Here is a 12,065-nt window from a genome sequence, read left to right as displayed (position 1 = left end):
GATTCAGGCTACTCACTATTACGGTAAATTTCCTGGTTTCAGCATCAGACACACTTCCCTATAGCTATAGATTACGATATAATGTATTGGTATGTAGCCCCGTCCTTCCACTAAGGCTTAGCCTAGGCTGTTTATTATCCAGAACGGTCACCCCCAGAGCATCCTGAGAACTCTCAGTAAACAAACATTCTGCAGGATCACTTGCCAGTACTAAGGATGTCGCCATCTGTGATACATTTCAGAAAATAAATCAGGGAGAGGAAATAATTTACAAGGAGCAAAACACTGACTAAATAGGTTATAAATGAATATTGTAAAAATAATCAATTTTATTAGCCTATTTTGACCACAGTTCCTCTTTAACACGCAATGCAACATTTAAAGCACAACATTTTCAAAGAAGATTCCCTTTCGGCTTAGAAGGCTTTAATCACATGATCATTCAAACAATATACAAAAAGCTAAATGCATTACAGCCCTATGATTGCTGGAATTAGTGCAGTTGGAAGGTGCAGTTTGCATGATACTAAACCTGAAGGGGAGGCGTTAGGAGGCATTTTTAGCAACCAAAGGGATTTTTCTTGTCTTCTGCAGCACCGTGGAACTGAGGGAGGCATGACTTAAGACTACCGGGAAGTAGACTTGTGTTGGGTTCCCAGGTGATGACACCCTGAGACTACTATGAAACCCTGGGTGTCACTGAGACAATATTCCAGCAGAAATAATCCCAGTGGGAAGGTAGGCAGCAGAGGCACAGATTGACAAATTTTGTTGCTCTTCATTTTAACCAAATACAGGAGGTTAAAAAGAAAAGAAAAATAAATGGCCTGTCATTGGTCTTTACATTATTATAATTTTAATGATTGTGGACTATATGGTCTTAGTTTTAAAAACAACTGATGGAACTGTAAGCTGCCCAAAGCAACCACATTGTGGCTGTCAGTACACTTGTCAGTACAATCTTGAGAGGGCCTTTTCCTTGACACACTGATAAATTACGTCCATTACCGATAGCAGATCTCTGCTTGTAGCTGTGACATATACATACTTTACAAGATCAATCATGAACTTCCACACTCTAAATACAGAAAATGGGTTTTGTTATCAAAAAAGTGGACCCACCATGACTCCAGTTGTAGGCAGCACGGAAATGCAGGCAGATGTCCCACATGGACTCTGATGGAGGAAAGCACCAGCTCTATGGGGACAAGTTAAATCAGTAAAACAAAGAAGCTTTCAGCTTAAGCAACATGTCTGGTGGTTTGTTTGTTTGTGTCACAATATTCACAGCTCATACATCCCTGTAAAGTTATACTTAATTATATAAACTGGTAATGCCAAACATTTCTGGGGCATAATGATGTACAAAATAGCCTAAGTCCACAATCCTAAAGCCAGGGATAAAATACCTAAATTAATAACCAAATTAATGAAAAATATAAAATAGCAAAAACAAGTTTTGGTCATCAGGATTTAGTAATGCAAAAAGACAAAATAAATGCACTAGAGGTCAGAAGAGACAAAACGTAACCTTAAATGCCCCTGTCAGAATTTAACATCTGTACAAGTTCTAGAATGTCCTAAATGCCAATAATTACTTCACACGTTTGTGAAAAATATCACAAGCTTGTCATAGCATTTTATACCAATATGGTTGTAAAATCCCACAAAAATATAACAGATTTTGTAAAAGCTAAGTTGCAATCTGATCTCTGAATGACAAGCAGCTAGTCACACTGCTCTTGTCATTGACAATCCCTCCCATGATGTGAAAGACACACAGGTCATCTTCAAACAGATGAGATGCACCAAAACAGCATGTATGGGTCACATCTGCTTTTCTGTGGTTAGTGCTCTGACGATCAACACCAATAGCAAAAGTCCACCGAGATTCTACGCCGTATTAAACGGAGGTAACATTCCGATGAGTTTCTGGAAATCACATCGCCTTTTCTGCTTCCGCATGTTTCACTTTTCCAAATAACGACTGATAAAGTTCACTCCTGTGGGAATATAAGGACAACTGCTAGTTAGTAAATCAAGACATAAAGGGACTGGAAATAATCAAGTGATATTAATGGTTAATATTGAATTCAAACATAATTTACAATTCTAAGCAGTGTCAAAACACCCTAAAACAGCAGGAATTAAAATCAGGTCTCATTTCATTAAAGGAGAATTGTAGTGAGAGGTATATGGAGGCTGCCATCTTTATTTCCTTTTAAGCAATACCAGTTGCCTAGCAGCCCTGCTGGTCTATTTGGCTAAAGAAGTGTCTGAATCACACCAGAAACAAGCATGCAGCTAATCTTGTCATATCTGTCAAATTTGTCAGAAACACCTGATCTCCTGCATGCTTGTTCAGGGTCTATGGCTGAAAGTATTAGAGGCAGAGGATTAGCTGAATAGCCAGGCAACTGGTATTGCTTAAATCGAAATAAATATGGCAGCCTCTATATACCTCTCACTACAGTTCTCCTTTAAGAGCGTGAGGTATTTGGAAAAGTTTTCTTCTTATGCTTTTAAAGGAAACCTTTAATGGGGGAAGTATGAAGGGTTCATGCGTTTTCCTTTTTAGTTGTAGAAAGAAAAAAAAAATCTACACAAAGTAAACACCGACCTAACAAATTCTGTGTTTCACTGTACCTGCACAATCAGTGCAGCATCCCTCAATAAAAGCTCCTTGCCTATCCAACCAGCAGACTTTTCACACAGTAATGAAACACCAAATGTAGGAGCAATATAGTTTTAGTTTAATTCATAGTGATAACATACAAACATTAGACAATTCTCTTGTATGACAATGTGAAGAGGTGGTGGCTTGAATTTAAGTTTGGTTGGCATCCATGTGAAGATGACCACACAGGAAGAAACTACCCTGTATGAGGTGGAAATAGAGAGAGGATGCTTATAGTACAAAACCTAGTTATACTGGATTATTATTATTTATTGTATTTATAATGCGCCAAAATATTACGCAGTGCTGGACAATAAATATATACAATGATAAAAGGATGACAGACATAACAAGGTTATAAATCATAGAACAAAGTTATACAAGGCAAATTGTACAAAATACATGATCATGCAATGTTGGACTGGTTAGGTAGGCCCAGTAATACAAGTACAGGCTGTCATAGGGCAGGAGCACATGGTCCTGTAGATTACACTAGGGAATGGAGGACCCTGCCAGAGGCTTACAATCGAAAGGGGTGGGGTGGAATCTAAAGGGCTGGGGTGGATGCAAAGTATTCAGGTGCCAGGAAGACATGATACTGGCAGCCAAAAGCAAATTACATCCCCCAATATGCTCCCTGCTTACTAGTTAGTGGGAGAAGCATGACAGTGAAAGTAGATGGTGCAAGGGTTCAGCATCCACCTTCTAGCTCCACCCAGCACAGTTTTACCTGCAGACTGCAGTACTGCATGCTAGGTATGATTGGAGGCAGGACTAGACAGGGGTCTGGGAGTTCCCGCCTCAGGCACATAAAGGATGGTGTATGGAGAGTCTCAGTGGGTGCATCATGAGCCAATAAATGGTCTTAATAGCCCAGAACTACCAGCAAGAAATACAAAGTAAATAGAAAGTTGCCTTCATACCATCTGCTGCTGTTAGGTTTTTAAAAATGAATGCTCACTTGCTGATTTCAGTCAGTCAAGGAAACATACTGTAGGCAAATGTATTACAATGCATACATATGATCATTTATTTTAAAACGTGCAGGCAAAGGCTTTCCACTAGGAAGATTTTTCCTCACTTCTCCCAGAAATCCAAAGGAAGTAAGTAGAAACCCACTCCAGACAGTTGTCACAGGAACAGGTGGCCCTTTTAGAAGACATACCTTAATCCTGTTGTATTCTTAAAGCTGCTTACATTTTGGCCAGAGAGAGAAGCTCTCATTGCTGCCAACACAGCAGAGCTGGCAGAGAAACTACACAATGATCTTGTTAGTGAAGTGAGCAATGTCTGGCTAGAACATGAACAGTCATACATTCACCACATATCTGCTTCCCAGAATACTGCCAGTTTCATGGGCACGTGTAAAAGTTTACAGAAGCAGCAGATACATATTCTCCTACAGATGTCAATTCTTATTGACATTCAAATCCTATTACTTACTAGCGACGGAGCACTGAAAACACCCTCTGACTAGGATTGATTTAACCAGGCAGGTGCAAAGTAAACTGCAGCACGGTGTCCGTTTCCCAAAGCAGCCAATTAGATTTCTTGTGTTAGCTACTATTCTATTTTAGTCACAAAAGCAGGGTGGGAATGTTTGTCTTTTGTACGAAAGACCTCAGTTTTCTTTTGCTTTCTCTGCAGATACACAGAAGCAATAAATGGTTAAAATGGAAGTACAATCAGAGGTCAGGGAAAATGTCCTCTCACATGGAATCTAGACTTGTGATCTGTGGATGTTGTCTCCTGTGTGCACTGCGATGCCAGTGTAATGGCTAGGTAGTAAGCACCACTTACTGTCCACAGCAGGGCTCACATGTCAGCAGCTGTCATCACATTGCTGAAGCCAGTACTTTCCACAAGCATCATTTCACACAGGTGGGGAATGCAGAGGAACATGTGGCTCTTCTTACATTAAACCAGGCTGGAAGGCTAGCTGTATGCAGACCGATAGAACTCCCTTGGGGAACTGCTTGTGGGCAACATAAAATACAATGTATGATCTGCTAACTTAAATAGCTCAAGGATAAATTGTGCTATGGGTACAAAAGGTGCAGATGTTATACAGCATGCATGGGCTGGCTGTTCTGCAGGCTATAGCGCTGACACCACATCTGTATGCTATGAGCAAGCTACTGGTACATTATGGCTCTCAGTGCCGTGTGAAGGTCTTACTGTGCTGCAACTAGCTATTTGCTGAATTTTGTCCTATTTTATTTCAATAGACACCACATGAACTGTGCTCGTCCGTAAGGCCCAACTGCCAACTACTAGAAAATAGGTCTGACAATGTCCACGAGTTCAATTAGCTTTTAGTGTCACGAGTCAATTATAGGAAACAATTTTACTGTGTTACAGCAAGAACAAAAGATCTACGTGGGGATATCTTATGAGGCTCAATTAAGAAAAATACGTTTTTTACAGGTAGAAAAACTCATTTTCTCTCTAAAGATTTCCATAAGAAACTTGTGAAAAAGGAAGACATTCTATTTCCCTACATACAAGGCTAGGTGAAGTGCACCTGTCACTGGAATACTCCAGAGGCTGCCATCCTGACCTCTGCTTTTTTTTCTTCTTGCAGTAGAACATCTAGCTGTAATACATTCTAAATGGCATCCCTGGAAAAAAATGCAGACAGGCAGGACACCAGCTGTGTCTACAACACAGTGAAGACTGCAGTCTCCAACGTGTGTACACTTCAGACTCTGCTTGGGCAAGGCTGACTCTCCTTAGCATCATGCTTGGTGCAGTAGCAACCATCCACTAAGTGCTCTTTCACATGGACAGTTGGTAGTGTTGGGTTTAACGTCTTGTTACAACTGTCTACAGCAGACTAGCATTTCTTTGTGTTTGTCACAAGTGTTTGCTAGCGTTTGTTTAAATGTTTCTAAGACAACAATACTGTATCAAAAATTTTGGAGGCTTTTTAAAATGCATGCAAATGTAACGCTCAAGCACCACCACCACCTACTGCTTATCTGAATGACATTGCATTCAATGGAGAAATTGCTGACACAGGTGACCAGGAGTCTAAAGAGGTTAAAAACACAGCTTTTTAACAATGCTTGTCATAAGGTTAAGAGTCAGTGTAAAAATTCTGAAGCCAAGTAGTTCAGTAGTTACATATGCTCGTCAGGTCATGTTGAGGCAGACAAGAAAGTACATAACAGTAGGGTGAGTAAATCTTGTAGGGGCGAGAAAAAGACACAGGGACACCGGGAGCCCAATCTTGTGTAATATTGTCAGGTCAGAGATGGTGGTGTACAAAAAGAAGTAGATATACTCACAAAAGTAGGTTGCAAACAAGGCAACCACCCAAACTAGCATGTGAGGAAGTACCATCCCCACTCGGCCTTTGTGCGAAGATGATGTGGCAGTCGCTGCTCCAAAAAAAAAAAAAAAAAAGGGGGTGTTTCATCCTCCGAAGGAGGTCTAGGACTCAGTAAACTCCTCTAGGGGAGGGTACTATATATATATTGGGAAGGGCTAGGAGGCGCCCAAGGTAAAAATACTCTAATTGACTAATACGTAGGTAAGAAAATCTTACCTTCGTGCTGTCAATTTCAAGAATGCAAGATTTTTGTAAGAAATATAATGTTTTATTATGCACAACAGTAGGGTACTTGCCTTTTAGAACAACTCCTATAAAGCTAGTTATTGCCATTGTCATTTCAAAGCAAACTATAGACTGCATTAGTGGTGTAAGGGGTACAGTGGTTTTCACATTTGCATGTGTTAAAATTGGCATATGAAATATTTTTCTAGATCTACATATGAAGGTGGCCACTAATAATAAAAATTGCCAAACGATCATTTATGAAATATTCTTCGTATGAATGATCGGAAATTATCATTTGGAACCACTAATGAACAAAAATCTCCTAACCAATTTGAACAGATTAATGAAATTGATCTAACGTTTGGATTGATCCTGTCAATCTGAGTGGATTGGTTAGGAGATTTTTGCCCATTAGTGGTCTCAAATGATAATTTCTGATCGTTCATACGAAGAATTGTTCATAAATGATCGTTCTGTAAATTGTATAGTAAGTGGCCACCTATACTCTGGCAATCTGCAGGATATGAGCCGTTTGGTATGGAATTAGCTTTCCATAGGCATTCAGTGGTCTATGATGGCAAATGTTACTCTTTTTCCCTTATTTTTGTATTAATGAAGCCAGGCTTATCACAAGCTATGGCAGGCTGCTTAGAAAATAATTTAATGCATGTTAAACAATATGGCTGGTCGATGTTTTTATCTGTAACGCCGCTGCCTTGCATTTAGTCAGCTGTCAGATTTCTTTTTACCTTACCTCATAAGGCATTGAACGTAAACATATTTTCCAGAGTCCATAGAATTCTACATTCCACATTATGTGTGTTGCCACTGTTTACTCCTCCTCGTGAGATGTGTTTTGGAATAAAAGGATTGTGCCAGAGCACTGGACTGTGAACTGAAAGAATAAAGCTCACATACTGCACAGCGTGACCTTAGCCTAGTCATTCGTCCTTTCCAGAGCCAATTCCATACCTGCAGCATATTACGCTGGACATATATAGCTTTTACGGGAAATGTACTGAAATCTCACTTTTTTACCCAGTCATACAGAACCAGCTAAAATCATAAGGAAAGTAAGGCTATGTTTTTGCAGTTTAATTGTGCTTGAAATACAATCACATTCTTGTAATGTATAAACATATAACAATTCTGTGTTTGAATATGGAGATACTGGCTCCACCAGCCCAATCATGGGATTCAGCTTCTCATTTCTACAGAGATAATGGATAACTAGTTCAGCAGGTTTGGCATCTCTAGCATTTCAGTGCGGAGCCCTGGGTGCTCCATATGAATAAGGTGCCCACTAATGATACAATCTTGATTGTGCAATCTTACCCAATGTATGTAGTAGAAGGGCAAACTAAGTGAATATACTTTGAACAGATACTTTAGGTAGTCCCTTATATTACATAGAAGTGGTAAAATTGAGGGCTCAAGATTGTATCTTTGGCAATGCACCGGAGGATCTGCACACACCAATGCTGCATAACCTCTGCACAGGGGGTGTGCCATTGGTTTTGTCTGGGTGTTGGATTGTTTGGCAGCACTCGCATCAGAGTATGTAGGTGGAGTGTTTTACAGTAGTTTCAAAGGGATTGTATTGATGAAAATCCTTTGAATAAACAGGAATTTTACTTGCGAGACCCACACAGGCTAAAATGAAGCAAAAGAGAATAATGCAAATGGTAGTATGACAAATTAAAGGAAACCTAAAACAATGTTTTCCAGTAAATTTATGTCAGCACATTTCTTTTATACAGTGGGATGCAAAAGTTTGGGCAACCTTGTTAATCGTCATGATTTTCCTGTATAAATCGTTGGTTGTTAAGATAAAAAATGTCAGTTAAGTATATCATATTGTAGACACACACAGTGATATTTGAGAAGTGAAATTAAGTTTATTGGATTTACAGAAAGTGTGCAATAATTGTCTAAACAAAATTAGGCAGGTGCATAAATGTGGGCACCACAAAAAAGAAATGAAATCAATATTTAGTAGATCCTCCTTTTGCAGAAATTACAGCCTTTAACCACCCTGGCGTTCTTCTGAGATCGCCAGGGCGGCTGCGGGAGGGTTTTTTTAAATTAAAAAAAAACTATTTCATGCAGCCAACTGAAAGTTGGCTGCATGAAAGCCCACTAGAGGGCGCTCCTGAAGTGTAATTCCGATCGCCTACGGCGATCAGAATTAACAAGGAAGGCTGCAATGAGCAGCCTTCCTTGTTTGTCTTTCCTCGTCGCCATGGCGACGAGCGGAGTGACGTCATGGACGTCAGCCGCCTCCGATCCAGCCCTTAGCGCTGGCCGGAACTATTTGTTCCGGCTGCGCAGGGCTCGGGCGGCTGGGGGGACTCTTTCGCCGCTGCTGCGGCGGCGATCAGGTAGCACACGCGGCTGGCAAAGTGCCGGCTACGTGTGCTGCTTTTTATTTTATCAAAATCGGCCCAGCAGGGCCTGAGCGGCACCCTCTGGCGGTAATGGACGAGCTGAGCTCGTCCATACCGCTAAGGTGGTTAAACAGTAGGTTCCAATGAGAGTCTGGATTCTGATTGTACTTATTTTGGACCCTTCCACTTTACAAAACATCTCTAGTACATTCAAGTTTTATGGCTTCCGAGCAGAGTACATTTGAAATCGGCGCCGGTAGACTTGGGCGCAGGATACAGCGGTATATGGCTGATCCTGCTTCTGCACAAGTCCGGGCCGATTTAATTACTATTCCCCCTCCAGGCCGCCATGGATAGTGGGGGAATGAAATAATTCGGTTTCAAACGATTGCTGGAGGCCGAATTATTATGTTTTTAAGCAACCTCAGAAGACGGAGCCGACGTTACTCACTGAGCGCTGCAATAGAATGATTCCTATTGTAGTCTATGGAGGAGCCGGCTGCGCCTAAATCTAGCAGCGCTGAAAAGCACTGCTCCGTCCGAGCATGGACAGCTCTCTAACGCCTACCACAGATTTTCAATTATTGGGGACTGAGATGGCCATTCCAGAATGTTGTATTTGTTCCTCAATTATATTCAGGTCTGGGGACTGAGATGGCCATTCCAGAACGTTGTACTTGTTCCTCTGCATGAATGCCTTAGAGGATTTTGAGCAGCGTTTAGGGTCGTTGTCTTGTTGAAAGATCCAGCCTCGCTTCAGCTTTGTCATTGATTCCTGGACATTGGTCTCCTGACTTTGCTGATACTGAGTGGAATCCATGCGTCCCTCAACTTTGGCAAGATTCCCAGTCCCTGCTCTGGCCACACAGCCCCACAGCATGATGGAACCACCACCATATTTTACTGTAGGTAGCAGGTGTTTTTCTTGGAATGCCGTGTTTTTTCTCCAAGCATAACGCCCCTTGTTATGCCCAAATAACTCAATTTTAGTTGCATTAGTCCACAGCACCTTATCGCAAAATGAAGCTGGCTTGTCCAAATGTGCTTTAGCATACCTCAAACGGCTCTGTGTGTGCTGTGGGTGGAGAAAAGGCTTTCTCTGCATCACTCTCACATACAGCATCTCCTTGTGTAAAGTGCGCCGAATGGTTGAACAATGCACAGTGACTCCATCTGCAGCAAGATGATGTTGTAGGTCTTTGGTGCTGGTCTGTGGGTTGACTGACTGTTCTCACCATTCGTCGCTTCTGTTTATCCGAGATTTTTCTTGGTCTGCCACTTCAAGCCTTAACTTGAACTGAGCCTGTGGGTCTTCCATTTCCTCAATATGCTCCTGTGTGGAAACAGCTGAAATCTCTGAGACAGCTTTCTGTATCTTTCCCCTAAACCATGATAGTGTACAATCTTTGTCTTCAGGTCATTTGAGAGTGGTTTTGAGACCCCCATGTTGCTACTCTTCAAAGAAAATTAAAAGAGGAGGGAAACTTACAATTGACCCCCTTAAATACTATTTTCTCATAATTGGATTCACCTGTGTATGTAGGTCAGAAGTCACTGAGCCTACCAAGCCAATTTGAGTTTTAATAATTAGTTCTAAAGGTTTTGGAATCAATAAAATGGCACCAGTGCCCAAATTTATGCACCTGCCTAATTTTATTCAAACAATTATTGCACACTTTCTGTAAATCCAATAAACTTCATTTCACTTCTCACTGTGTGCGTCTACTATATGATATATTTAACTGACATTTTTTTACCGTAACAACCAATGATTTTTAGAGGAAAATAATGACGATTAACAAGGTTGCCCAAACTTTTGCATCCCGCTGTAAGTAAAGCAGGCACTTACTGCAGTGTCTGCACTTCTATTTCCCCCAACCTCTGTATTTGCCTCCGCGGTTCTCCCTCGGTGTTCTCCATTGACTGGCCAGTCGATGAGTCAGTCACAGACTTTCGGCAAGACCTCCCCAGGTCTCAGCGCTAATCGCTCTCTTTGCCTTCAATCGCGCATGTGCACGTAGTTCAAAGCACGGCCACGCTCCCAACATCAAGATGCTCGAGCACTGAATTTGAACAGTGCACGAGCATGGAAAAGGAGTTTCCCGCTCTATCAGCCATTCTGCGCAGGAAAGCAGAGCGGCTGAGTCGCAATATTTGATGATGCATGAAAAACAAACCTATGCCATACAGCAGCGACAGCCACTGAGGAGCGTCGAAAAACAAGCAGTATAGTGATAGAAAAAGGTATGCAACTTGGAGAGGTATTTACTTCAATAAGTTAATTTTGGATTAGGCACTCTTTAAGGCAAGTAAATGAAAACCGTGCATGACAGAGTTAGTAAACACACATGTGGCTCAAGGGTGATACACACTTCTTCCACTTTTAGTCATAGACCCTGAACAAGCATGCAGATCAGATGTTTGACAGCATTTGCTACCAGCGTGATTCAGACTGTAGGATGCCAGACAACTGGTATTGGTTAAAAGGAAATAAATATGGCAGCATCCATATACCTTTCAAGTCAGTTGTTAATTAAAGTTCCCATTGACAGTGGGCATCTGCATGTGCAAGACTTTGTGGAAAGTGGAAGTGCACTTTCCACAAAGTGGAAGTGGTGACCTGAAGACAAAGATTGTTCACTATCATGGTTTAGGGGAAAGATACAGAAAGTACTGATATTGTTCCCCTCCTGCTTAGTACATCATCCCTCCATAGCAGTATTCCGCAGACTAGTGCCACATCTGTACAGAACTCTGTCACAAACGGTTGACTAATGGACTGAGCTGAGATCCTAGCAGGTGACTGTCCTTGTATCCGTGTAGGAGGCTTAAAGAGAACCCGAGGTGTGTTTAAAGAATGTTATCTGCATACAGAGGCTGTATCTGCCTATACAGCCCAGCCTCTGTTGCTATCCCAAACCCCACTAAGGTCCCCCCCTGCACTCTGCAATCCCTCATAAATCACAGCCATGCTGTGAGGCTGTGTTTACATCTGTAGTGTCAGTCTCAGCTGCTCCCCCACCTCCTGCATAGCTCCGGTCCCTGCCCCCGTCCCTTCCCTCCAATCAGCAGGGAGGGAAGGGATGCAGGCGGGGACTGGAGTTCTGCAGGAGGCGGGGAGAGCAGCAGACTGACACTATAGAGATAAACACAGCCAGCTCTGACAAGCTGTTTGTCAGCAGCGTGGCTGTGATTTATGAGGGATTGCAGAGTGCAGGGGGACTTTAGGGGGGGTTGGGATAGCAACAGAGGCTGTGCTGTATAGGCAGATCCAGCCTCTGTATGCAGATAATATTCTTCAAACCCACCTCGGGTTCTCTTTAAGACTCCACTAAAGAAATATTATCAGCAAGCAAAAAATCAACAATAAAAGCATGACGGGTTTTGATCTTTCCCCAGTCTACCCGAGGTTAAAGAAGAAAAAAAAAAATTAAAAAAA

General features: G+C 41.8%; 1 protein-coding gene across 1 annotated transcript in view; it reads right to left on the bottom strand.

The window, feature by feature from the left end:
* Positions 1-294: 294 nt before the first annotated feature.
* Positions 295-12,065, bottom strand: part of AATF (apoptosis antagonizing transcription factor) — a 228,590-nt gene continuing 216,819 nt past the window's right edge. Inside the window, exon 12 of the mRNA XM_068269363.1 lies at positions 295-2,003. Coding sequence (XP_068125464.1) covers positions 1,940-2,003 — 64 coding nt within the window. The 3' untranslated portion in view covers positions 295-1,939. The remainder of the gene's footprint in view (positions 2,004-12,065) is intronic.

Source organism: Hyperolius riggenbachi, chromosome 2, assembly GCF_040937935.1.
Source record: "Hyperolius riggenbachi isolate aHypRig1 chromosome 2, aHypRig1.pri, whole genome shotgun sequence".
NCBI lineage: Eukaryota > Metazoa > Chordata > Amphibia > Anura > Hyperoliidae > Hyperolius > Hyperolius riggenbachi.
This window is presented reverse-complemented; position numbering and strand designations above follow the sequence as displayed.